The 27,872-nt window shown below is 35.5% G+C and overlaps 3 protein-coding genes across 7 annotated transcripts; 1 reads left to right on the forward strand and 2 right to left on the reverse strand.

Moving 5' to 3' along the window:
* Nucleotides 1-4,504: 4,504 nt before the first annotated feature.
* LOC114530579 lies at nucleotides 4,505-10,955 on the forward strand. Of its 2 annotated transcripts, none has more exons than XM_028552156.1 (16): nucleotides 4,505-5,574; nucleotides 5,921-6,023; nucleotides 6,486-6,706; nucleotides 6,863-6,912; nucleotides 7,080-7,161; nucleotides 7,550-7,723; nucleotides 7,812-7,957; nucleotides 8,235-8,346; nucleotides 8,461-8,544; nucleotides 8,670-8,850; nucleotides 9,009-9,098; nucleotides 9,210-9,281; nucleotides 9,556-9,616; nucleotides 9,812-9,880; nucleotides 10,038-10,225; nucleotides 10,401-10,955. In XM_028552156.1, exons 1-16 carry the CDS (start codon nucleotides 5,116-5,118, stop codon nucleotides 10,934-10,936), a joined length of 2,628 nt encoding a protein of 875 aa, XP_028407957.1. In that variant the 5' UTR covers nucleotides 4,505-5,115; the 3' UTR covers nucleotides 10,937-10,955. The 2 variants fall into 2 exon arrangements, with proteins under 2 accessions (XP_028407957.1, XP_028407958.1); XM_028552157.1 differs by having other exon boundaries at nucleotides 9,812-9,876; nucleotides 10,401-10,493.
* On the reverse strand, nucleotides 6,642-19,593 carry LOC114530580. Of its 4 annotated transcripts, none has more exons than XM_028552161.1 (6): nucleotides 19,206-19,593; nucleotides 18,819-18,954; nucleotides 18,189-18,379; nucleotides 17,616-17,760; nucleotides 17,441-17,500; nucleotides 6,642-6,722 (listed from the first exon to the last, which is right to left on the reverse strand). In XM_028552161.1, exons 1-6 carry the CDS (start codon nucleotides 19,362-19,364, stop codon nucleotides 6,715-6,717), a joined length of 699 nt encoding a protein of 232 aa, XP_028407962.1. In that variant the 5' UTR covers nucleotides 19,365-19,593; the 3' UTR covers nucleotides 6,642-6,714. The 4 variants fall into 4 exon arrangements, with proteins under 4 accessions (XP_028407962.1, XP_028407961.1, XP_028407960.1 ...); XM_028552160.1 differs by lacking the exon at nucleotides 6,642-6,722 and adding an exon at nucleotides 16,258-17,092 and having other exon boundaries at nucleotides 18,837-18,954; XM_028552159.1 differs by lacking the exon at nucleotides 6,642-6,722 and adding an exon at nucleotides 16,258-17,092 and having other exon boundaries at nucleotides 17,628-17,760.
* A 2,454-nt stretch (nucleotides 19,594-22,047) lies between these two features.
* Nucleotides 22,048-27,602, reverse strand: LOC114530621. The gene is made up of 2 exons (XM_028552214.1): nucleotides 25,126-27,602; nucleotides 22,048-24,579 (listed from the first exon to the last, which is right to left on the reverse strand). Exons 1-2 carry the CDS (start codon nucleotides 27,595-27,597, stop codon nucleotides 23,302-23,304), a joined length of 3,750 nt encoding a protein of 1,249 aa, XP_028408015.1. The 5' UTR covers nucleotides 27,598-27,602; the 3' UTR covers nucleotides 22,048-23,301.
* Nucleotides 27,603-27,872: the final 270 nt, after the last annotated feature.

Below are 27,872 nucleotides of genomic sequence, written 5' to 3' on the forward strand. Positions count from 1 at the left end.
CCAAATAACGTAGTGACAACGTAAGCAGTAATAACGTATGCAGAGGTGAAACGTTTCAACGTAGTCAGCTTGAGCGACGAACAATCCTTTCACCTTTTCAAAAACATATGAGGTAACTCTGCCCTGGCACCCTGCTGATGATTGGAACGTCGAAATGTTAACCAAATTCTGTTGGGTGCCACGTTCTCACGGCGATGCTAGCCAATCGCCTTTGACAAAAATTATTGATAATCGAAAGTGTGATAAAGAACAGCAGTAGGTAGATATGCGGTTTAAGATTTCATGCCCTTAATTTGTGCCAATCTTTCAAAAGCCTGAATGGAGATCCGAAAATTGCAAATTGCAGGATTCAAGGAGTTACACGTTGCAATTTCTAAAATTTGCAGTGAATATCGTTTTATTAATGCGACTCACTTCACCTGCAACATCAGTATGTTGCTCTACTGACTAATGATTATTGTGTAAAAATAATTCGTATTTGCTTGCATTAGCCTACAGTGTATCGTTCTTTTCAGTAACGAGTGCTATAACAGCATTGAATTGTATAACCGTAACATATGGACCATTAAAAACAAGTAGGTAACCTTAGACTGCAGTCAATTCCATCTTAATTTCGAATCATGAATTGTTCATTTATATGTGAACCACAATATACACCTCTGTTTTGTACTCAACTCGATCGCTGAAATCTGAGTTTATATGGGTGGTCCGCGCATTTTACTCCTAGACTTAGTATTACTTTATTATATTCTAGTTGGGAATGAAAAACAGGATAGCAAAAAAATATTTTGCACTTTTCGAGGTATATAACGAGAAGTATTTTGGGTAATCACTTAATATAAGCTCTGCATGTATTTAAATTCCGCTCATGCCATTTCACAATAATTACCAAATCGTCCATATGTTATTTTAACAAAAAATTGGGTGAAAAACACTTCAGGAATCAGCTACTTTCATTTTCAAATTTGAATGTTAATATCACCTTTGGAGTCTACAGAATGTTGCCAGGTAAATTTGGAGCCGACAGTAACGCAGAGTAACTGAAGATATATGTAGGCATCCAATTTAATTACGATTGACGTTTACGACAATCACCAACCGACTGACGCTTTTAATTATTCATTATAATATTATAACATGCTCTTGTCTTGTAGCATTTTCAACGTGAATTTAAATTTGTATTATTGGTTTAACGATGATGTGAGATAGCAAACTAGCCATTACTAAAAGGCATTAAACAATTAAGATTTATCGGTGTCTAAAGTTTATGTTTGGCTGTTGGCAAATAAATTTCACGCTCATCAATCACAAACGACCTCCCACCCGACTTGCCATATACTCAGCCAGAAAACCTAAATAATGTAAACTGCATGGCTGAAATACGTAGAATGTTCTAGAGTTCTGCTTGATATAATTGAACTTAACGTCCTGAGCACTTTTCAAAAACCACTTACTGTGCCTTGTTCTCACGACGATTATACTATTGCCTTTGCCGAAGATTTATTGAAAATCGAAAGTATTTTTCCAAAAATTTAAAGTGGAAAGATCTTAGTACGCCAATGCTCGTGCAAACCTTTCAGTTTCACGATATTTCTGGCAACCTATGCATGCAGCTTAACACATTTCTCTCCAGCACAATTGTATACGTGTATATATGTATCCTGCATGGATATGCAATTGTAAACTTTTATGAAACGTGAAATTACAGACAAATTAGTTAGGTTCACGAACTGTTTAATTTATACTCACTGTGTCTGTGAAGTGAACGCAGATTTAAAGCCTCTTACTGTCTTACAGACAAGCAAGTTTTCTATGACAAGTTTTTATATGACAAATTTTAATTTGCAATTGCACGTGTGTATTACAACAAAATTTCTATGACAAGTTTTTCTTTGACAAATTTTATGTGCTCGTGTGAACGTGCCAACAAGTTTACTTTGACAATTTAGTTTGCAGCCAGCGATGCAATCGTACAGCGGACAACGTGAGCACGCAAAATACTACAGTCCGCTGGCCTACCGCATACAACTGGTCCCATTATGCATATGTGGCAAGTTTTCTTCATTGACTCATACAGACGATCAAAATTTGTACTTTGACAACTTTTTCTATGACAAGTACACTTGTTCAAAATCAGGTACGTATACTTGATTTTGAACAAGTGTACTTGTCATAGAAAAAATTGTCAAAGTTGGGCGTACAGACGAACAATTAAAACTTATCACATAAAAACTTGTCATAGAAAACTTGCTCGTCTTCGCGTATGCCCATTGCTATTATTAAAGATTTTATTTGCTTCACAACAATTTAGAACTAATTTACAACCAATCATTCACCCATTAATTACATATTTATTTTAATTATTATTGTTTTAGCTAGGTTGATTAGCTCAATACATTGAACTGATCAGTAAAAATAGATGAATCAGGGGTGAAGCCAGCTTTTCAAATAACCAATAGGCTAATCAGAGCTTGAGACGAAATATACCGAACAATAAAAGAAATTGATAGAATGGAATATTAAAAACAAAAAGAGGAAAAAGAGAAATAAAAAAAACTACTTTCTAAAGTATATTGAAGAGTTTTCGTTTGAGCTGAGTAAGTGACAAGCTTTTATCAGAATCGCCGAGTGCATTCTACACCTTGACAGCGATATCTAATGTTAAATTTGCCCAAAATTTGTCCTAGGTTTAGGTTAATATAAACAAAGTCTCGACGCAAGTGTTGTATAATGTAAATTGATGCACAGGTGCGAGGTATACGTTGAAGTTTGAGGGCAGAAGGCAATCATGAAATTTATACAAGAACATTGTCTATAATAATGTAATCAGATCAGGCAACCCCAAAAGTCGAAGGCGCCTAAAACTGATTGGATTCGAATGTTCATCAAACCGAGAAAAAGCTATAATGCGAATGGCTTTTTTTTAAACACAACTAGTGGTTTAAGTGTAGTTATAGGTAAGTATATTACCACAGATTATTAAAGCATAGAGTAAGAATGGGTCAATGGGTATATAATGGCATAATACAACTTTACAAGAATGTCCGTATTTACTAAGTAACGGCAGGGGCGCCGTGGCCGGGGGGCCAGGGGGGGCCATGGCCCCCCCCCCCAGGATTCAAACCTGTCGGAAATTTACGAACATTGCATGTTGTCGGAGTTTATCAATCATAACAGAGACTAAGCTATTTTTGCATTTGTGGCTGTGTTATGCTGAACAACCCAAAAGTATTTGAACTATCAGAAAATAGACGCGGTTATTTCTAATATTATACGGTACGACACTACCCCAAGTTTTTATTATACTGTTGTCGCGCAGGCTAAACTAGCTGTTTCTTCCGAACGTTTCCACTTTCCGATAAACATGCATAGTTTCTATTGATATAACATTACGCAAGGAATGTAATTTTCGAAATGTCGGAGATTGGCGCGATAAAATCGCGATGAATGGTCATGTATCTTTGACCGCATTTATTATTCAGTGAGTTTATACAGTTTATTGCATTGATATGGTGACCGTCTAAAGAAACACCAGCATGTCCCGTATCAGAATGCTGGAGCTACAGCAAATCCTTTTCAAATTTATAGTACTTTTAGTCAAACGGTTCCTGAAGTTTATAAAAGATAAGGTACCACGATAGTACAGCGGAAGAAGTAAACTGATGAGAGGATGGAAGCATTTGCAAATATGTTTATATTTTGGTTATAAACAAATGTTGCGTATAGAATACGCTGTATGCTCATCCACTAAGATTACAAAGCTATAATAGAGTATCGTGAAATAACGTATCGCGTTATTTGTTAATGCATGTGGATTAGAAATCTCTGTAATACAGTTTTCCCACAAACAGTTAACTGTATCAAAAATTATTCAACTACTCAATTGAAAAGCGTATGTAAAACGTGAATATTTATCGGTCATATTCATTGTGCATGAAGGGTCAATTTAAATTAGTAGACGTAGCTCGTGATCTTCAGTCATAAGCAAATGCATGCGCGTCCTTGCCCAAAACCCCCTGTCAGTTTTGTCAATATTCGTTACTTTTTTATTATAAAGATGTCGGAAAAAAAACGTGCTTGTCGGAATAATGTTGCCCTACATTAGCACACCCACGGCGCTCCTGAGTAACGGACTTATTTGCAATGCAATATAGTCAACCTGATATTTCCAAGATAAGTGGGAATGAATAAAAACCCCAAGATAATTACAGCATTTGAATATCATTTTAAGAAAAGAGCAACCCATTAAAACGATTAGTGCATCAATAACGCTATAGGAAAACCACTAAAGCTATTCGAACATCAATTGTGCTCACAAGTGAGTTCAAAAACAACACCTCATTATATATTCCGTAAAGTGAAAATCAATGAGACGAAACACAGAACAATTGCATCAACTTATTAATCATTAACATTTTTACAACAACAATAACAATAAATCAAAATACATTAAACTGCAAGAAAAAGTCATTAGTATTAAGGCATAAAATGTGGTCCCGTTGGACTCTTCAGTGTGCTGATATGTACTGTATAATTATTCACCTTGAAACATATAAAAGGACATTTGAAACACCGTTAATTAAACTCGAACCGAAGAAGACAGGAACAACACAGTGCAATGGCAGAACGGGTGAGAAATCGAATTCGTCAGAAGGACAGAGAAAGATTGGTACGTGCTTTCGAAGCACCTGATCAGGACTATGTTGTAATAGCAAATAATTTGGGCATAAACCGGTCAACAGCAGCAAGAGGAATAATTACCCGATATTTGTGAGAAAATAGAGTCGATGAAAGACCACGCGGAGGTCGCAACCACGGCAAAGTCGATGACGAAATGAGGAGGTGTCTGGAAGCGATTATCAACGAAAACTGCACTCTAACATTGACAGCCATCAATTCCACCCGTGTCACATATTCTCAGCGGCTGTAACCCAAGATTTCTCAATTGAGAAGTGCAGGTCTAACCCAGGCCAAATGATCATCTAAATCATTCAATATAATATTAAGCGACCAATCAGAATACTTGATATAAAACAGTTTAATCTTTGATTTGGTTGTATTTTATTAGTATTCAAGAAAATTTCGCACTTCACTTCGGCGCAATTTTTTACAATTATGCGAAAGGCGTGCGTAAAAACTGTTGTGTTGGGAAGAAATGGAAAATCGTCAATAACTACACCGTTAACTGTTGATGTAGAAACAACAGCTTCAAATAAGCATTCGACAAGCCTCCACGCAGATTTGCATAGTGACGAATCGTGCGATTTGCAAATCGATCATAACGCTCAAACGCCTCATGAATTACCAGTCGTTGACGATTTAGAAAATGAAGAATCGGCCACACAAAGAAGAAATGTTAGTAATTATCTCAACTGGGAAAAAATTCGGCCTCAATTGCTGAAAGCAAAGTTCGAAGATGCGATTTTACCGAGTGGTGTCATGTGTGGTGTTTGCTCTCAAAATGAAGCCAATATTCGCTGTAAATATTGTGGTCCACGGCAGTTTTTTTGCGAGAACTGTGCTATTGAACAACACGAAAGTCGAAATAAGTTTCACGTGATGGATAAATGGATGGTATTGTCTATTATTAATGTTGATTAAAAAAACTTTAAAAATATGATAATATTTGCTAGCTTTTAAAAGCTCTCCTCCGTGGCTTAATTTCTATAAGGAGAAGCCAATTTAATGGCATAAACGTACGTCAAAGATGTCGTTTCATTCTATAATTTCTTATTCTATTTAATAACTATTTGCAACCTACATGTTACATATTTTCAAGATTTTAAAGATGTTGGTCTTTTGCAATACTGTAATATGCTATTTTCACACATTCAGTAAGACTTAAAAAGTTAAAATTCAAATGTGTTCAGGCAAATTAAACCTGCTTTAACCTACAAAACCTACATTCTTTATTTCTTAGGAAACTAAGTTCATCCCACTGTTTCCAGACAATTCTGTAATTGAGTGGGCCCACAATTGTGGGACACAAATTGTCAAGTTGTTTACACTTATTGATGCATTTGGTAAGGAATTTGTTCAGTATTCTTTGTTTGCATTAAAGCTACTAAATCTACAAGGTCAAACTTTCCAACAACTTAAGTATCAAGTTGCATAGGAATTAAAGCTTACCTAATTAAGCAGAGGTTTTATTTCTCCAAACTTTTAAACAGATTAGCCATCCATAAATACACAAACAAAAGCTGCATGCTAAAATTTCAACAAAAGTTAGACTATGATTAAGCTTTTATAACCAGAAACCCCATGCCATGATCATTAATTAACCCTCAGATATAATGCAGTTGCATGGATTAACTAAACAAGTGTGTAATTTCATTTTTTCTGCTGTAGAACAATATTGTTTAACAACCTTGTCTATTGTATGTTGGAACAATAGATATTATTTGGACTGTGAGAATTAACTGCAATAATTTTAATTTAATTATTGATTGCTATTGAATATTGCTACTACTTTCTATGATTGTTAGGTAATCAACACTTGAAGCGAGTGGCTTTTTGCAGTTGTGAAAGCCATGCTGTGACACTACTCCGGTTGCATTTCTGGCCTGGCTCTCCAGAAAGGCCTACTATTGGCTTTCATTTTAGAATTATGGATTTAGCTGAAAAGTTGTTTCTACATAATCAGGTTCCTTTGAAGGATTTTTCTGAGATAATCATGGAATTACTTCCATCACTGCAACCTGTTCATGTAAGTATTCAAAACCCTAAAATATAATATACAGAATTACTTTTCAATCATTCAGTTGCATGTATTCCACCCTTATTTTTCTAATTAGTTTAGAGCCAAAATATCAATTTTGGAAGGAAAAAAATTTAGACTGAAAAACTATTTTCTACATTTCAGGTTAAATCCTTTTACCGCACTTTAAATTCTGGATCTTTTGAGGAATACAGGTATGTACACTTTATTAAGTCATGCCTATTGATATATACCCTCTCTTTTACTGGCACACCCCAGTTATATTATACTTTATATTATACATTTTGCAATTAGTATGATTAGTACAATTATTATAATAGTATAAAAGATATAGGTACCGGTATTTTTTTTTCTTTTCAAGATATTTTAAATACAAATTAAAATATCTGGATTCCTATATCCCAGGGCTATATAACGGTGTCATTTGTCCTATATGCCCAACGGTAAGAAATAATTCTTTGTTACAGTATTTATATTTTTTATTTATTTAATCAAGGTTTGCCATTATTTTGCCATGAAGGGCTTTACAACAGCTTATCTCCAAATATGTTATAGTAACTGTCATGCATGTAGTAGTTATAGGTTAAGAGAAGAAACTCTTAAAAATAGATGAGAACCAGCTTATCTCAACTTACATTAATTAGTAAAAACACTGATATAATTTACTTGTAATTTACATTAATTAGTGTTTCATTTAGAGATTTAGATACCTAGGTTGCATTGCATGGGATACCAATAGTAATGCACTGTATATATGTTCACCCAGTGTGGTACTCTTTCATTTCATCAATGAATATATGTTTAAGGTCAATTCTATGTATATACCTATAGGAAAGTGGAACCTTAATTGAATGTGTTGATGCATGTTTTGGTCTGCCAAGAAGGAAAGGGAAAGGTGATATAAGCATTTCTTCACGCCACAAGACATTGTTGTTCAGCGATCAAGATGATGTTGATAACTTTGTTGATAATTATGAACACACAAAAGAGAAATCACAAACACAGGTAATTGTTTAAAAAGACGTTTGATTTGTTGCAAGCAATTTGTTAATGTGATTTGCAAAAAACTGTTTTAATATTATTTGTTTTTAAGGACTGTCACAGATTTCATGCTGGTGAAGTAATTTCAGCAATTAGAAGTAAAGGCAAAAATAAACTTTTTGATGAAAAAGGAGTGTTTGGCAGGGTTTGTCGGCATGACTTTCCAAAAAGCTTACTCAGCATCAAACATGGTGAAAGGTACATTCTTTTATCACTTACTATTTCACTGGTTAGCTATATTGTGAATACCCTGTTTTTATCATGCTAGACCAAATTCCATAAATAGTTTTAGAATTCTTATTAATCACATTTGATCACTATTTATATTCAGTTGTGTCAAGAATAGTAATTAGCATTAACATCTATAAGGTTTTTTTTACAGTAATCATCAACCACTTTCTATGTACCAACTATTTAAATGCACAAAAACATTTTGTGCGAATTCACCTTGTAAGTAAATTTCGCATCATTTTAGAATTTCCTATGCTGTATATGAGCTAGAAAAACTAAAGGCTGGCATTTCTGCAGAATCACTCAATTATGTTCTGATGTACGACATTGCCTGTGTTTTATCAAACCACCTGCAGGTTCTGTGTATAATTGCATTTTATTATTTTTATTTGGTATTTTCAAAAATCAGCATGATTCAAGAATTAATGATAATAATGTTCTAAATACAAGCATGCAATTTTTTTATGAAGGGCTCCGGCCAGCAGTCTTTGCTGTCGAATACAACTCTTGCAATACCAATATTTCATTGTTATGGGCATAAAGCCTCTTGCCAGGTAATTGTTTAAAAGAATTACATTTATGCGAAATGGACTGCATCTTTAGGACTTTAGAACAATTCCTTTAAGGCAGATTTCAAAGTTGTATGGCAACCGACCGTTCAAGTCCACATTCAATTTAGGTCAAATATAGTCCACGAAGAAAGGCGAATGTTGGTTTAACCGATGGAGAAGGCGTTGAGCGTTTTTGGTCATTTCTTAGACAGTTTTCCTCAATAACCAAAGAAATGTCTGTTGATAAAAGAAGTGATGTGCTAACTGACGCTACTATCCATTATGGTGAACATCTTGTTGCAAAATTTGGTAATATAATAGAAATTCAGTAAATCATTACCACTATTCGCTGTTCTTAGTGTGGATTCTCTAGGGTGCGGCCCAAGTTTATCTTTTTTTCATTACAGTCACACAACACAAAGAACCTCAAATTTTTTATTGCTAGTATGATCTTTTTTAAATTATAGGTCCTTCTCTAAAGTCGAAGCTCGTTAGGGCGCAGTCTTTGCTGATCACTGTTGACCAAGAATTGAGCAATTTAATCGCGAATTTGCCAGGTACGTTTTTCACAAGCGACTCGAATTCAAGTGCTTAAAATAATGACATTTTCTAGCAAACGCCTACCGGTACATATGACATGGTTACGTTCGTGTTTCTTATTATGATAGATGAGTGTAATGAGGCTAAAATTCGGAGCTGGATCAAGGAACAATTTGAAGAAATTGCACCAGTTATGGAAGGTAAATAGGTAAAACGTGCGGTGATATGCTGATGGATTTAACTAAGTGTACTTCCCACTTTTATAGTATACCTTTTTTAAATGGGATGTGTGGTTTTTTGTATATGAGTGAAAAGCGGACTAGTTTTCCTTTTGAAGCTCTGAAAAATTATTGCTAATAACCAGAATTCCGTTTCGATAGAGATACAAGCTGTTTGGGGAAATTGAGATCTGTGTTTTTTATACAAATATCAACAATAGCCTACTAAAATAAAGTCTAATATTTTATCGCCTAGACCTTGAATACCAGTGGGATGAATCTTATGTGGATTTACTTCTTTCAGCAAAAAAGTTGCGGTAACAAAATATTTTATGCAGAGAATAACAATTTCGGAATATGGCACTGCATATAACTTAGTTCACACTTATAAATGCTTATTCTGGTATGACTGCTTATTCCTATGGCATTGCTAGACATTTCACTTGTGACAGGATCTTCGCGGTGTGCAAATGTATTTTGTTCTTGATATTTGGATTTTGTACTTTTTTCAGAAACGAAATGAGTTTTTCAAGAGAGGAAGAGCCGGAAAGGATTCCCAACATTGAGAGAAGGATAAGTAGGTGGGACATGCGGCTATACAGTGATAATTAAACAGACTGCTGTCTGTTCAATTATTAGTTGTTATTACATCTGCTGTTGTTATTGCAGGTATTCGTATTGCAGCTGTACTCTTCCGTCTGGCTATTGTTATTAGTTGATTCCTAGTTGGTTTTTTAGGAATGAAAAAGCGTTATATTCCCTGGAGAAACGTCATGGTGTTCGAACAAGATGGAAGAAAAAAGAAAAAGCATATCAAAATGCGTATACAAGACTTATTGCCAAGAAACAGCAAAAGTTACTTCATACCCTTCATAGGATGGCGTCGGAGAGAATGTTTTTATTAGAACTTAAAGCAAAATATGCTGGTATAGAAATATTTCTTTTATGCTCTTTTACTTATCACACTACAAATAATGTATGTCCGAATACGCCTTTTCTTCCGTGAAGGTACTTCTTCATTGGTGTTTATCTTTTACATGTATCTCCACTTGGATTTCCCTTGTTTTACTTAGTTGCCTCCGATTCTACTCCTTTTTTCAGATGGTCAAGCTATTGCAATAAAGCTTGGCAGTCAAATCGATCGCGTGGTCGCCAACATCACTCGGAACGTAAGCTTGATTAATGGGATGAATGAGAACGATGAGATTTCCTTTGATGATGTAAAGGATCCAAACGGGGAAGTATATCATGGTATTGTCGAACCCAATATTGAAACAGGAGTACCATCAAGAGTAAAAAATAGAGCGGTTGATCTTTTGTGTCTTAAAGATAGGTGTGAAGAGGAACAAAATATGGTGAAAAAAGAGATGTCTACATTTATTTCATTTCTCACCAAACAGATTGAAATAATTCAATCATTTATCGATCGTGAAGTTTCCAGCGACGACGAACTTGGTTTGCACTCCCTCGCCATTGAAAAGATGATGTTTTATCAGCGCCAAGTAAACGTAGTGAATGAGTTATGGTCCGGATTTAAAGTTTTACCTTTCACTACAGAGGACAGTGAGATGGTGGAGCCCATATCAGCCTTATATAAAGAAGATCTAGAATTTTATGATGATGTCGAATATATGTAAATACATACTATACTTGGAGGGTGAGCTTACTAAACATGTTGTGAAGATGTAACATTCTTATACAATGTGGGTAAAACTGACCCCTGTCTTTAGAATTAAAAAACGTAAATAAAGTCGTTATCAAATTTCATTTGGAGGGTGAGCTTACTACATGTTGTGAAGATGTAACATTCTTATACAATGTGGGTAAAACTGACCCCTGTCTTTAAATTAAAAAACGTAAATAAAGTCGGTTGTCAAATTTCATTTGGAGGGTGAGCTTACTAAACATGTTGTGAAGATGTAACATTCTTATACAATGTGGGTAAAACTGACCCCTGTCTTTAGAATTAAAAACATAAATAAAGTCGGTGTCAAATTTCATTTGGAGGGTGAGCTTACTAAACATGTTGTGAAGATGTAACATTCTTATACAATGTGGGTAAAACTGACCCCTGTCTTTAGAATTAAAAAACATAAATAAAGTCGGTGTCAAATTTCATTTGGAGGGTGAGCTTACTAAACATGTTGTGAAGATGTAACATTCTTATACAATGTGGGTAAAACTGACCCCTGTCTTAAAGTTAAAAAACGTAAATAAAGTCGGTATCAAATTTCATTTGGAGGGTGAGCTTACTAAACATGTTGTGAAGATGTAACATTCTTATACAATGTGGGTAAAACTGACCCCTTCTTAAAAGTTAAAAAACGTAAATAAAGTCGGTGTCAAATTTCATTTGGAGGGTGAGCTTACTAAACATGTTGTGAAGATGTAACATTCTTATACAATGTGGGTAAAACTGACCCCTGTCTTAAAAGTTAAAAACGTAAATAAAGTCGTCGGTATCAAATTTCATTTGTGGAGGGTGAGCTTACTTAAACATGTTGTGAAGATGTAACATTCTTATACAATGTGGGTAAAATGACTTCTAACTTTCATTTAAAAACGTAAATAAAGTCGGTATCAAATTTCATTTGGAGGGTGAGCTTACTAGATGTTGTGAAGATGTAACATTCTTATACAATGTGGGTAAAACTGACCCCTATCTTAAATTAAAAAACGTAAATAAAGTCGGTATCAAATTTCATTTGGAGGGTGAGCTTACTAAACATGTTGTGAAGATGTAACATTCTTATACAATGTGGGTAAAACTGACCCCTGTCTTAGAATTAAAAAACATAAATAAAGTCGGTGTCAAATTTCATTTGGAGGGTGAGCTTACTAAACATGTTGTGAAGATGTAACATTCTTATACAATGTGGGTAAAACCGACCCCTATCTTAAAAGTTAAAAAACGTAAATAAAGTCGGTATCAAATTTCATTTGGAGGGTGAGCTTACTAAAGATGTTGTGAAGATGTAACATTCTTATACAATGTGGGTAAAACTGACCCCTATCTTAAAAGTTAAAAAACGTAAATAAAGTCGGTATCAAATTTCATTTGGAGGGTGAGCTTACTAAACATCTTGTGAAGATGTAACATTCTTATACAATGTGGGTAAAACTGACCCCTGTCTTTAGAATTAAAAAACATAAATAAAGTCGGTGTCAAATTTCATTTGGAGGGTGAGCTTACTAAACATGTTGTGAAGATGTAACATTCTTATACAATGTGGGTAAAACCGACCCCTATCTTAAAAGTTAAAAAACGTAAATAAAGTCGGTATCAAATTTCATTTGGAGGGTGAGCTTACTAAAGATGTTGTGAAGATGTAACATTCTTATACAATGTGGGTAAAACTGACCCCTATCTTAAAAGTTAAAAACGTAAATAAAGTCGGTCAAATTTCATTTGGAGGGTGAGCTTACTAAACATGTTGTGAAGATGTAACATTCTTATACAATGTGGGTAAAACTGACCCCTGTCTTTAGAATTAAAAAACGTAAATAAAGTCGTTATCAAATTTCATTTGGAGGGTGAGCTTACTAGGGATGTTGTGAAGATGTAACATTCTTATACAATGTGGGTAAAACTGACCCCTGTCTTTAGAATTAAAAAACATAAATAAAGTCGGTGTCAAATTTCATTTGGAGGGTGAGCTTACTAAACATGTTGTGAAGATGTAACATTCTTATACAATGTGGGTAAAACTGACCCCTGTCTTAAATTAAAAAACGTAAATAAAGTCGGTGTCAAATTTCATTTGGAGGGTGAGCTTACTAATGTTGTGAAGATGTAACATTCTTATACAATGTGGGTAAAACTGACCCCTGTCTTTAGAATTAAAAAACGTAAATAAAGTCGGTATCAAATTTCATTTGGAGGGTGAGCTTACTAAACATGTTGTGAAGATGTAACATTCTTATACAATGTGGGTAAAACTGACCCCTGTCTTTAGAATTAAAAAACATAAATAAAGTCGGTGTCAAATTTCATTTGGAGGGTGAGCTTACTAAACATGTTGTGAAGATGTAACATTCTTATACAATGTGGGTAAAACTGACCCCTATCTTAAATTAAAAAACGTAAATAAAGTCGTATCAAATTTCATTTGGAGGGTGAGCTTACTAAAGATGTTGTGAAGATGTAACATTCTTATACAATGTGGGTAAAACTGACCCCTATCTTAAATTAAAAAACGTAAATAAAGTCGGTATCAAATTTCATTTGGAGGGTGAGCTTACTAAACATGTTGTGAAGATGTAACATTCTTATACAATGTGGGTAAAACTGACCCCTGTCTTTAGAATTAAAAAACGTAAATAAAGTCGGTCAAATTTCATTTGGAGGGTGAGCTTACTAGGGATGTTGTGAAGATGTAACATTCTTATACAATGTGGGTAAAACTGACCCCTGTCTTTAGAATTAAAAAACATAAATAAAGTCGGTGTCAAATTTCATTTGGAGGGTGAGCTTACTAAACATGTTGTGAAGATGTAACATTCTTATACAATGTGGGTAAACTGACCCCTGTCTTTAGAATTAAAAAACATAAATAAAGTCGGTGTCAAATTTCATTTGGAGGGTGAGCTTACTAAACATGTTGTGAAGATGTAACATCTTATACAATGTGGGTAAAACTGACCCCTGTCTTAAAAGTTAAAAAACGTAAATAAAGTCGGTGTCAAATTTCATTTGAAGAATCGTAATTAAAATGTTACGAAGTGAAATTTAAGACAGTAATATGAAATATTTGGGAAATAAGAAACCTTTTTTTAAACCTGATATGCGCGTATAGTATTACTTGCTCTTGTGTTGCGAAAACAAAGCCAAAAGGCAAAGATTCCCGAGGTGTATTTCGTTATTTGTCATTTATAGCCATTCTATAGCCATTCTATAGTCATTTTGGCCATTCTAGAGCGTCTGTTCTATAGATCACTCAGTTATTCAGGGATAGTTGTTATCAGTTCGAGACATTAATTTCAAGGTAAACGAGACTGTAATTTCTAATAAGCATATAGTTCTACATTTTATATCAATATTCACACTCCGTATTACTTATTACGCGAATTTGTTTGTTTGTAGAGCCCTATGATGGGAAGAAATAAGTTCAGAAGAAATATGACATGTTTTCCCTCGAAGGTCAGATCAGATTTGCCAATGAGAATTGCAATTTTGGTATTCATATTGGTACAAATTTTCACGACGTGGTAGTTGCCATAGCTTGTTCCTTTTTTTTCTTTGCGCAAGGAGTGACCACATGCTGCAGCTATGACGCTATAACTTATATGGGGCGATTGCTATTTCATTATTACATATACAAACAAAAATGGCTCGTTTCCCTAGAATTGCGCTACGAAAATATAATTAAATCGTGAATGAAATCTTTGAAGCACAGCATGATACTATAGTTAAAGAATAACTACCTACTTAGTACAGTTGGTGATACATTGATGAAAGAAGGGGCGTGTATGAAGATGTATTGAGACTAGTGTATATCACAGTATATACAGGGCTAATTTTAACAAATTTTAACTTTAAATAGTAAAGGTCTTTGAATGAAGGCCCTTTCCTTCCTACCTACTGAAAGTATGAAATATTTCTACGCTCTTACCACTCTTGATATCTTCATATTTTTAACCTAAATAATTCCGAATAATTTTATAGAGAAAAGACGGTGTCTGTCGAATTTCAACCTGCCCCCAGTATGGAAATTACATGAAACGCTTGGATAATCATCTGTCAGTATTCCATAAGGGTACAACTAGGGCAATGAACGACAGCCTACCTCACCCGGGCGCTTACAAAAGTGCTTATTTGGAAAATCTTCGACAAGGAAAAACAAATTATGTCATTGCTAATCTTGGAAAAAGTAAAGACCTCAGTGACGGAAAAATTTCAGCCAGAAAATCAAGTGTTCCCAGCACATCAAGTGTCGCCAGCACATCAAGTTCCTCTACACATAAAAAATGTATTGTAAAAAGGCGTTTGTTTTCCAAACAAAGTACGTCTACAAAGCAAAAGTTTGTTAAAAGAGGCAATTTTGAATTAAAATTCAGAAGTAAAATTGCAACAGCATCTGAGGACCAAATGAATCAGAATTCTTCCGACCAATTGGTTTCGCTTGAATCATCGAATAATTTCATTGGGGAATGGTGTGCTCATACTCTAAGATTTTTGATCCACAATACTTACTCGTTCAAACTTGGATCTTTACTATCTTTTATAAGAGAAAATCAATCATTGGAAGACTATCACAAAACCAAACTATGCAAAGATGTGTTTGGCGAAGTGCCATTAGATTTTCTAAAGGCCCTAAATTACCACAGAAGGCCGTTAAACAGCTACTTTCAGCGATTAAGATGTCTTCCAAACATAAGTCAGAAGACTGTGGATCTATGCATGGCTTGTGAGACAACAGGTGGCAAATGTGTGTGTCCAGAACTAGACACAGCCTTTTTTATTTTCTGCAGAAAACCCTGTTTAAAGGAAAGGTTTGACTGCAAGAAATGCAGTAACTGGGCGATTCATACACACGTGTGCTTTGATTTTTTCTCATGCACCGTGTGTGACAAATATTACTCTAGCACAAAACCGAACTGTGGAAAATATTATGTTTAAATATATCGATATAAATTTGTAACCTGAAACCTTCCGATATTTAATTTTTGCATTTATATATATATATATATATATTGCATTTAATAAATACTGCATTTTTATTCGGTATTTATCGTGATAAATGACTGAAGCACATGATATATATTGAGAAAATATTTAAACTGGAGTCTATGAAGTACATGAGTCTACGATGACCAACCAGAGCCCGAGCTAGAAGCCTTATTGGGGGAGGGGAGTGCATGTGTATTCATATCATTCGTTTTATGCCAAACTGATCATGAATACTATACATGATTATATCTCCCCCCCCCAATTAAGCAATCTAGCAACGGCCCTGGTACCAATTGACTATAATAATTAACCCTGTTACCCTGATAAAAAATTTGACATCATTTCCATTCGCAAGTATTTTCATTACGTAGTTTACCTAAAACTCCTTCGATCGCAAATCTAAATTGTTTTGGTAACTTAAAATTTTCAGTAGCTGCTTCCTCTATTGAAAAATATAATGGTCCATGAGCAGAACGAATAAGGTTCTTACCCGTAATAATGTCACTATGCAAGAATGTGTATGTGTCATCATCTACAAGATCCAACCACTGACCCCGTATTTTGGCCGAGGATACACACTTGGCTATACGCAATGGCTTATCATTCGTACGAAACAGCCAAAATCTTTCTTCTGCAGTCGTGTGTACAGGTAAAACTATGTTTTCAACCTGTCTTGAATGTTGCATGTTATGTCCAACTGCTAACCATGCATCAGGTGAAAAATAACCTTCACACAAACCATATAAGTTTGCCTTCTCTTCATCACTTAAATGCAAATCAACCACCTCAATCTCCTCCTCCATAATTCGCTTCTCAGAATCGGCCAGCACCCTTTGCGCAGCATCTTCTCCAGCAATTTTTACTAGTAAAGGTTTCACAACATTTACAGTTCCTTGTAAATCACCATTGTTACCAGAAACTGCAGTCGGGTAAACATTCAATGGTTCGTTGAGAGTTGGATCTTCAATGATGAATTTTATTTTGTCTGCAGCCTCCATGATTTTCTTTAGTTGCAAGGAACCATAGTTATATGGTTTCTTAAAAGAAATATCTTCAGGGAGACCAACAACTCTGAATCCACATTTCGAGTACGGCACCCGGCAGCTCTTTCCAACCGCTTCACCTTAAATTTAGAAATAATTCTGATGTTGTAAACATTTACAATATACTTTTCGGTTATCCAGTCTAGCTCTTATGAATCATCTCATGAATCATTATAGTATATTGCTAATAATTGCGCAAACCACTGATCATCGGGTGAAGTATGTATTCATCAAAGTTTAGTTGTACTGTAATAGATTCTTCAGGGCTGGTTGTATAAGAAGATGGTTAACCTTTTAACCTACGATTTACCTACGCAACCTATACAACCAGCTGTGATTGTTAAGTTACAGTATTTGCAGCCCTTTAAAGTTTAAAAACACATTACCGGTAGCAGTTGTGAACAATTTTCTGACAAAAAAAGACTTACTGTATTTCTTGTTAAAGAGATCTTGCACATCATTTCTGCGGTACTTCTTAACAGAACTACCTAAGGTCATGTCATTGGTACTTTAGTTATAAACATAGAATCCCATTGGAATTGCTCTAAAATTGTCACAAGTCTTAAATAAAATTATTTTACCAGTGACCTGTAGAGAACTTACCAAAATACTCACGAAATTTTATGCCAATATCGGGGTTGCAAGATAAAAAATGATTTCCTTCATTGGATCCCAGTTGGAAAACAGTGCCTTCATTGTTGATCATCAAAGATGAAGTCTGGCAGCCCAAATCCTCCAGTATCCTGATCTATGGATAAACACACATCTAATGATCACATAATGATTGCCCTGTTTAATTTTTGTTCAACTTACAGTTTAACTATTGCACTGGCCAGTTTGGTAGTGTGGGGCTTTTTTGTCATTAATCATGCTATTTATCATACCATTATGATGTATATGTTTCTTTATCTATTTTGGCACTAAACTAAGGGAAATACTAATCTCTGTATGGTGCCTTAGAAAGCCAGGTGCTCTTATTTCTTGTCCTAACCCTACATTAACCTGTGTTATTCTCATTTAGCCAGATCCACAGTAGCCAAGCTTACCTGTTACTAACATAGAAAATTCTAGAAACCAAGATAAATGATAGCAAAAGAATGGGATGGGAGACCTAGTGCTCAACTATTCTAATTTAACAATATTACAAGTGCCAAACCAAATAAAGGTTTCCGCTACCTCCTCGACTAGCTTTTTGCAGTGTCTTTCAATAAGCTTTCTCTTTTGCTCATCATCCAACACTTTTATATCAACTGAGCTAAGGGCTTTAGCAGTTTCACCATATTTCTTTTTTTCATCCTCATTTTGCAAATTCCACCTTTCTGCAGCTAGTTTATTCCTTTCAGTATTAGACAAGCCTTTACACTCATCTAAATTAACACAGATATAAAAACTATTTTAGATACACAAAAAACCACATCAACCAACATTTTTGAAGAACTGTTTTTTCATCTCATCCAATAAGAGAAAACTCAATATGATGACTATACATTTTGCCTAATATTTAGTTCAATTGTTTTTTCATTTTAGAAATTTGAGCAGCATATTAGCTACTAAATAACATTTAGACATTCAACCCTTGTTTTGTAATCTTTCCAACTCAATTACCATTTCAATGTATTGAATATAATTATGAAGACTTCCTCTCTATTGAAGCCTTATTATAGGGCAAGTGAACACACATGACAGGGCAAAAATTAGGTTTAGGAGATACCATACCAAGATATAATTTGATTGTTAATGCCTGACCTAGCTCCATGCAATAAATATTGTTAATTTCAAAAATTAAATAAAGACAATTTCACTAACCAGACTTGAAAAACTCACTGCAAAATACATTGTATGAATGTGGTCCTTTTATGTGTTTGGCCCTCTTCAATGTAGATGTTTCATCAAAGGTTTGGCTGGTTGAAGGTTGTTTCCTTTTTTGGTTACCAATCCATTTCTAGGAATAAGCAATATACAGTGTAGTACACATATAAAATTGTAACCAATATATAATAATATAGTATACAGTAATTAGAAGGAGCACAACAACACAATTTTGAAGTACAAGCATAAAATCTTATTTATAGTTATTAAGCAATTCAAACAACTTTTTAAATAAACACTGTTTATGCATGTTACACTTTAATATATCTATTGAAAAAGACACTCTGGTTAATTCTTTAAGATGCACAGATAATCTGGGTTTACCTTAACTTGCGTTTTCGTCAGGCCCGTTTCTTGCGTAGCTTGATCGACTTTGCTGTCATATAAATGACCTGTTCCAACCATTCCATTACCATATAATCGCTCCAGAACGATTCTTTGAGCATCCGTAATACGATTTCTTTGACGTTTTGACGGTTCCATATTTTAAATGTCGAAATATATCAAAATAATACTAAAATTCTATCGAAGTGCAGTCGCGACGAGTGAACAAATTAGCATACACACAAATGCGCATAGAAAAGCACCGTTTATTGGATCAAACGTATTTGACCTTTGCCCTTTGCGCATAGCTGGCCATTGAATGATTTAGATGATCATTTGGCCTGGGTTAGACCTGCACTTCTCAATTGAGAAATCTTGGGTTACAGCCGCTGAGAATATGTGACACGGGTGTCAATTCAGAGTTAAAACGACGTTTACCAGACAAGCCATATGTCACTGACCGCACCATATCAAAGCATTTGGAAGGCATGCTGTTTACATTGAAGTTATCACATCGTGTGCTAGCCGAACGAAACAGACAGGATGTTGTAGAACGCCGTCACGAGTATGCACATTGGTTTCTTGAAGAGGCAAATTTGCACCACACAGTATTTATCGATGAATGTGGATATAATATTTGGACAGCGAGAAGTCACGGTCGCTCACGTCGTGGGGATAGAGCCTACCGTCAAGTATGCGGTCAAAAAGGACGAAATATAACCATATGCTTAGACATTTCACCAGTTCTAGGTGTCGTACACCATCTTATTCAAATGGGTGGTATGATTCGTGAAATATTTGCGGAATTCCTCAACAATACCGCCCAACATTTGAACGATGAAGAAACGCATTATTTAATATATGACGGTGCACCAGCTCATAGAGGAGCAGTCGACCCAAGTGTCGATATCCATGTGAAGATGCTCCCTCCTTATAGCCCGTTTCTTAATCCTGTAGAAGAAGCTATCAGCTGCCTTAAAGCCAACATCAAGGCAGACATTGCCCGTCCTCAGATTCAAGTTCGTATGAATGACAGACAAGCAGCAAGAAATGCACAAATGCCATTGGGTGAATTTCGGAAACAAATAATGATAGCAGCTGCTGAGCGAAATATGCACAGCATAACAGTAGGTAAATGTGTCGCATGGGCCAGACATATGCAGACATACTTGCCTCGATGCCTTGCGAGAGAACACATCCAGGGCTGAACACTAATTATTTTTTGTATTGCTGTTGTGTGAACAGTGGAACATTAAATCTATATTTTCGAGAGTGCCCCTTCTCTCTTTGTAAGCTTTAATGACTTTTTCTTGCAGTTTAATGTATTTTGATTTATTGTTATTGTTGTTGTAAAAATGTTAATGATTAATAAGTTGATGCAATTGTTCTGTGTTTCGTCTCATTGATTTTCACTTTACGGAATATATAATGAGGTGTTGTTTTTGAACTCACTTGTGAGCACAATTGATGTTCGAATAGCTTTAGTGGTTTTTCTTGAGTGTTATTGATGCACAAATCGTCTTAATGGGTTGCTATATTCGTAAAATGATATTCAAATGCTGTATTTAATATAATCGACCTTTTTAAGGTATCTACCAGAGATAGTGAGATCTATCTCAGGGTTTTTTGTACATGGGTGAAAGATAACAAAATTTGATTTTTCAATGTTTAATAGATTCTAAGACTGATAGATTCTTGGTTTCATAAAATAAATTGGAGTCATCAGCAAAGAGATAGAAATCAAATAAATCTGAACATTCATGAAAATCATTGATATATAAAATAAATAAGAGGGGGCCCAAAACAGATCCTTGGGGTATACCACAGTTAACTTCATGAAGATCAGACATTAAATTATTCACAGACACATAATGTTGCCTATCAGTAAGATATGAAACAAACCAATCTTTTGCAATCCCCCTGGTGATATTTTTCTAACTTATCAATATCGCATCAGTGATGGACACATGAGTAGTTTCGATTTTGAATTTTATCAGTAATAGTAAGAATCGTATGTTCTGTTGACTGCTGTAAACAAAATCCAAATTGCCGATTTGTTATAAATTATACCTTTCTGTTCAAAAAAATGAATCAGACGAGTAGACATAATTTTTACTAGTAGTTTGTTAAAAATAGAAAGAGGGAAATTGGTCGATAGTTATTTATACTACTTAATCTCAGAGTTACATGTATCTATATAGTCAAGCGGCGATTTACTGACATTATATAGGAACATTAGTGGCAAGTCAATCGCCTACACTATCAAAATAGCTACTAAAAGCATTTGCAATTTCCTTTGTAACAGTGATCTCTTGTCCAATATTAAAATTTGGATTTTTCATGTATATAATTTGTTTAATACCTTTCAATACCAGCTCAGTATCATTTGAATAATAATTAAAAATTATAAGTCATTGTAATAATTCTTAAAATGGACTGCCTGCTCATCATTAAAAAATTATGATTTTTAAGTTACAAATTATGAAAGTGTTTGCTCATGAAGTCGACCACTGACCAGTATTGCTGACTGCATTTACTCTCATATCTCACGACGTAGCTGGCTTCTCTCACGGCAAAGGTTCTTTTAGGTTAATTATCTACCTGGGCTTGAGGATTATATGCCTGTACGGGGGAGGAATATTTCTAAAAGTAATCTTAAATTTTTATGAAATTATGTTGATTATTATTTGTAAACACCAAAAAATTTACTACTAAAACAATTAGTCGCCTCAAGCTCGGTGATTACAAACCTATAATTACTTCGTCTTCGGCTCAGTGAATATGGGCTTGTAATCACCTTGTCTTCGGCGACTTTTATTGTTAAATATATATAGCGTATAGACATAGCCAGCTGTGAAAATTTATATCACAAAGATAAATAGACCGATCCTATACTTATGCTTCTGCTAGCTCTTACTAAAATCCTAGCTACCTTTCGAGCTGTTGAACATGTCGCCTGTGATGCTGAAGGTTTAAATACGAAGCCTCTGCACCGCAGCCGGAGGAAACGAAATGTCGATCGGTGTAGTTTTTAAATTCGTTTTTAGTTTCTTTTGTGAATTCTGGACACTGATTGGCTACTGAAATACATAACTCACTGATTAGCTAAGCACAGAAATTTTTAGTCGCTCTTCAAATTCAACACTACCAAATTCTCTCCTTGATGTATTATAAAAAAGTTTAATCATTTGAAATTGGTGAAGATGGGGTTGTTTAACATTTTGCAAGTATTTCGGACTTCGTATTTCACCCGCGCGAGACAATTTTTTATTCTATTTTTACAAACCTAGATGTATCATATAATTACATAATTCCACGTTCAACACCAAACAGGTCTTCCAAACATATTCCTAAATACATTATTCCTTGATTAGGATACATCTATAATGTTATTGATTGAAAATAAATAACTTAATTAACATGTACATTTCTCACTGTCAACAAAACTTGCACTTCTCGTCTTTGACTTTGTCCTAATATTTTAACTGTTCCGAATCAAATTACATGCATACACATCAACATTCACGTCCTATATCTTATTAAATCAAGTTGAAGCAAAATATAATCAAAATAAATCAGATATAAATAAAACAGTGTGGAATATAGAATTAAATCAATTAATATAACGATATACAGTACTGTCCAGAAATAACCTAACACTGCGGTCGCGGTTAGGTTGCCGTTCGGTTGCAAGGGGAAAAATACCTTCGCAGTAGCCGTTCGCTTCCGAACGAAATGTTATATGAACAGCTTAGAAGGACAACACAATAACCAAATCGAAAAAATCGTAAGAAATGTCTGTCAATCCGAGTTAGGCCGAGGTTTAACCTAGGTTAACAGCGGTTTTTGTTAGGTTATTTCTGGACAGTACTGTACATGCATGGTTCAACGTTCCATAATTGTAATTGACTGTCCGAAACAACGTTGATCATTCGGGGCAGTACAGAATAAAAATCAGTATACAAGCGTTAGTTCAATCTGAGTTTGTATTCACCTTGCTATCGCTCAGACAATACCACATAACTTCGGTTTATGTTTTCCTGCTCTTACTTTTAGAAATATGTCATGATCATAATAACTATAACTTAATACACGTTTAGCAGTCGTTGTTCTTACCAGTTATTACGTTAACAATACCACTGAACATTCGCGAAAAAAATCGTAGCGGATTTTGCCTATCATCTTCTTTTTGGAGGAACATTCGCGTTTCTTCGTTTTCTTGGTATTCTTTCCATGGATCAAAACCAGGTTTTGCTGTGCGATTTATCTTTTCAGCCCGATTTAGTGTTTCTTGCAGAGCCTTTATACGGTCCTCGAAACCAGGTTTGCGTTGCAATTCTTCTGAACGAATAAGAAGACCAAGATATTCCCAAAGTTCAAGAGGATCAGAAGGTGGATCAACAGGATCAAGAGGAGCGATTTCTGTTAGCCGTTGTAAACAACGTTGCATTTCTGCCACAAACACGAGAACAACCTTCTGAGTGTCGTCGTACTCTTTTTTAAGCTTCTTGATTTGTGCTTCAACATCGGTTTTCCGGCGATAATACTTTTTACTGGCAGTCTGTTCATTTTTAACTCTTTCAATTTCCACCCGATACTGGACATTTACATGAACCGACCAGTCACAATGATTGGGACATTGCTGGCATCTTCCATTTCTCATAGCTGCGCAGTATTTTTTGTCTTCCATCCTAGGGATATCACAAAAGGGGTGGCAGGTATAATTGCAAGGGATACAGTTCGTTACGTACGTTCCAGATTGCAGAGGAACTTTCACTCGTTTTTCTTCTGTTAAACTGTAATCAAGGTCCTCGTTGTAATTATCTCTCTTGGCATATTGTTCAAATATTTTCTGTTCTTGCTGAAGTCGACAAAGTGCGTTCATTCCGCAGTGTATTTTATCCTGCAAGTCACTTATTCGAACTTCCACTTGCGCCATTTCCTGTGACATATCTTTTGTTAAAACAACACTTTGGCTTTCCATTCCATTAACAGATTCAAAAAACTTCTCAACACGTTTCATTTCCATTGACCAAAACATTGGGCTAAAGATATTACTTTCGGAGTTGTCATCCTCCTGAGGGGTGAATACGGCTTGGGTATCAGGATCAAGAAGGGTGAATAGAATTATTGTGTTCTTCTGGATATCCTCGCCAAACATGGACATAATTTTGTCTAACACGTAACATTGGTTAGGTGTGGGCCTTGTTCCAGTGGCTTGGGTAGAAAAGCAGATAGCGTCAATATGATCAATCCCTACATTATCACGGGTTTCGAAAAACTTGCGAATTTGGTCAGTTATCTCTTGATTGTGTATCATTTCTCTGACGTCTCCAAACTCAGGGGTGTCCACGATAGTTAAATTGTACGGTACCTGGGAAAAAGATTCATCACAGAACAAATATAAATCCAGTGCGTAAATAAAGTATGCATTAACGACTTATTTAAGCTATAATTATTTAGCTGCCTTATATGCACACGTTAAGAGAGCATGTATGTTATCATTGTTATGAGACACGTTGCTGTATGTTGTGCGTTGTAGCTTTTACCAAGTATATCCTATAGAGTATAGGCCGTTTCTGCAATAAACTAAATTTTGAACTTATCAACATAAGAAATCCTATCGATTATTATTACCCTGGCGTAACCTTAGCGTCAAAAATCAGTAAAAAGTTTGGTTTCAAATTTTGTATATAATAAGCATCAGCGTAAGCTATAAGCAAAATTAAACGGACAATAAACCATGGCGGTTATGGTTTTAATCACGCTTATTTGCAAATCTTTCTTAAGTTAGTCTCAGACAATGCTAATACTACATTAGGAAATGTTTTACGGTTCTATCATCTATCAACTCGGAAAATTTGTAATTCGAATCCAGATGATGAGAGAACGTTAGAGTTAATATTAGAGGGAAAATTACCTTAAAACCTTTCAAATGTGGCAAAGTGTAGCAAGTGACAATCGGCGTCCGGAAAGAATCATGAATCATCTTCAGTCGGAAAGAATCTTCCCATTTCACTCCGAGAATATAATTGATCATAGCATTTACTGTTTTCGTTTTTTCTGAACCAGTTGATCCAACCATCACTATAACTTTATTTGGTATACTTGCCCTCTGAGCATCATCATTACCTCCGACTTCAAGGTTAATCTGATATTTACGTGATTCAAGATCAGGATCTTCGAATACTAAAGTCGAAGGAAGAACATAGACAGCAGGTTTGCCGTCCTCAGCTGGCTTAGCAAGCTCGCACAAACCAAGGATTTTTCCCGGCTGAAACGTTGGCTTTTGAAAAGATGTAGAAAATGAATCGCTAGAAGGACTGTTGCTGCTTTCTCCAGCGTCCCCACAGTTTGCTGTGACTCTGAAGACAAATGACATTGACGGATGAAGATTTTTTAGAGTATACTTTGGCGTTGCATCGTCGGTCTGTTCCATCTTTCGAGTTTTCCAGTCATCTTGGCTCCACTCGACTTTATAGTTGACGATCTGAACATCCTTTCCGAGACGTTGTGGTTCTTTGAAAACAATTGTTAGTGATTCAGATGTAGCCTCTTGTAGTTCTGGTTTACCAGGAGGACTGGCTGGCTTCGTACTGGCAGAAAATACCTCACTGTACTTACTTACAATGATTTTTCGTACCGCGCAGACTCGGATGAAGTATTTCGTTGCTAGTTTAAGTTCTGTAAGAGTGACAAAATTCCGAACTTCGCCGCTGGATTTAACATCAACACTTGACCACGTATCTCCGCCAGCATCATCCTGGTATTGAACCTTGTAACTCGTAACAGTGTTCCCAGCTTGATCATCCCAGGAAACTTGCAACGTACTTTCTTCTGCTTCTTCTAATTTCAGGTTGTTAGGCGGCGGCTGTGAGGTCAGATCCTCGTTCTCAACATCTCCTTCTTCATAGAAGTAAAGAAAAGCCCCTGTTTTACCCTCGTAGTCATGGGGAAGCGGCTCATCAGTCGCGAGAAATTCCACCGAACAGTTTTCTTTATTGACCGATTTTAGCGTCGTGAAATGCTCCATTGCTTTACGTACTTTCTTGTATGTCAATTTTTCGTCAGCTTTGAGAGCGTTTTTTGCAACGCTTTCACTTGACGCGTCGCTATCATTGAGATAGGCATCCATTTTCAAAATCTGTTCGTCTTCTTCGCAGGCAATTTTGAACGTACAACAAACTATAAACTTAATTTCTGGATTATACATGTACACTTTATCCTGTACAGCTTCTGGAATGATGACTTGAGTTTCTTTAAGTGGACGAATTAAACCATGTAATCTCTTCATTTCTTGTTTCTTGCATCCAAGCCAACGTGTGAGGGTTTCGCAAGAAAACGGAGATGCTTCGTTTTCTTCAATGATTTGAGTCAGCTCGATTTCTTCTACTCCACCACCTCGAATTTGGGGAAGAATTACCAGTATTTTCTTTTGTAGAAGGAGTTTGTACAACTCAATCGTTTTCGAATAATGTTTAAGTTGTCTTCCTAATCTTGGAAAATGAACGCATATATCTTCCCTTATCAGATCATTGCATTCTGCTATCACAGACTGGAGGTGCTCTTGGATTTCAGCTGATTTTTTAACTAGTTCTGAACTGATCTCCCTTACTATTCTTTGGCATTTGCTGTCGATTGAACTCAATGGGCACAAATATACTTTAATTGGAACTGCTTTTTCTCCCTTCTCACCAATCAATGAAGGTAACTGTTTGTAAATTTTTACTGCATCTTCGTAATTTGTTGGACTTTCGCTGGTACGGAAATCTCCATACATCTGGCAACGCATGTTTTCGGTGTTCTTCTTTTGTGTTTCATTGATTTTGACAGACCCATGTCCATCAACAGTAATGCTTGGCAATGATTTAACTAAGACATCCATGTTTCCATGTACTTCTTTTAACGTTTCGTCCTTAGAGACTTCCTTGTCAAATACCATGAATGCCTTTGCTCCGTACAGTATACCAACCACAACATCCGTTGCCTCAGTATCAGTATCAAACACCTCGGGATATTGAATTTTTCCTGTTCCCAAATGTTCCATGGTGAGATGTTTGAGTTCTGTAGTTGTTTCATATTTCAGGACAACCCGACATTGATTCTTTGATTTTTTGGTATCATTTAAATACTTTGCAGCGCCTTCCACTTTTACTAGCCCAGACAGAAAACTCAACTTTAGGCTGGCTTCTATGTCAAGAGCACTTGTCTTATCTTCAACCGTATTTTCTGTGAATACTTTGGAGTTAGTGAATGGTTGGTGACTAGTCTCGACAGCGGCATTCAAATGCTTCTGAGACCACAATGTTTTACTAAGAATCAACCTGTCTGAACGACGATCGTAAAGCATCCCTAAGCCGAATGGCCGACCCACAGCAGAAATCGTTGTCATTCTAATTCTTGCTGCAAAGAACAATTAAAAAGTAATATTCTGCAAAAGTAATAATATAGGCGCGAATTTAAAGTTCTAAGTAAATTACAATTGATCGTACAGAAATAGAATTACTTAGGATTTGTGCCAAAGTGCCGAAGTCGTATGAAATAAAGGAAATGATAATTCAGTTTTGTCGAGGATCTGGCTTTTGATTGGTTGATTTCTTAATATCAATCCTGTTTCCCTCATGCCGCCAGTCGCACTTCAGCCGATGTTATAGTTTTTCCAAGTTA

Source organism: Dendronephthya gigantea, unplaced genomic scaffold (genome assembly GCF_004324835.1).
Source record: "Dendronephthya gigantea isolate DGI-Jeju-01 unplaced genomic scaffold, DenGig_1.0 000064F, whole genome shotgun sequence".
Classification (NCBI taxonomy): Eukaryota; Metazoa; Cnidaria; class Anthozoa; order Malacalcyonacea; family Nephtheidae; genus Dendronephthya; species Dendronephthya gigantea.

Excerpts from the sequence above, each read along its gene's own strand:
- LOC114530580 (XM_028552158.1), bottom strand. The coding sequence starts at position 19,364 with ATGGAACCGTCAAAACGTCAAAGAAATCGTATTACGGATGCTCAAAGA. Across the intron at positions 18,955-19,205 it reads TGACGAAAACGCAAGTTAAG|AAATGGATTGGTAACCAAAA; the intron begins GTAAACCCAGAT and ends GCTTATTCCTAG. Across the intron at positions 17,501-17,615 it reads AAAATTTCGTGAGTATTTTG|GTAGTTCTGTTAAGAAGTAC; the intron begins GTAAGTTCTCTA and ends ACATGACCTTAG.
- LOC114530579 (XM_028552156.1), top strand. The coding sequence starts at position 5,116 with ATGCGAAAGGCGTGCGTAAAAACTGTTGTGTTGGGAAGAAATGGAAAA. Across the intron at positions 7,162-7,549 it reads TTTGTCCTATATGCCCAACG|GAAAGTGGAACCTTAATTGA; the intron begins GTAAGAAATAAT and ends ATATACCTATAG. Across the intron at positions 10,226-10,400 it reads ACTTAAAGCAAAATATGCTG|ATGGTCAAGCTATTGCAATA; the intron begins GTATAGAAATAT and ends TCCTTTTTTCAG.
- LOC114530621 (XM_028552214.1), bottom strand. The coding sequence starts at position 27,597 with ATGACAACGATTTCTGCTGTGGGTCGGCCATTCGGCTTAGGGATGCTT. Across the intron at positions 24,580-25,125 it reads CACATTTGAAAGGTTTTAAG|GTACCGTACAATTTAACTAT; the intron begins GTAATTTTCCCT and ends TCTTTTTCCCAG.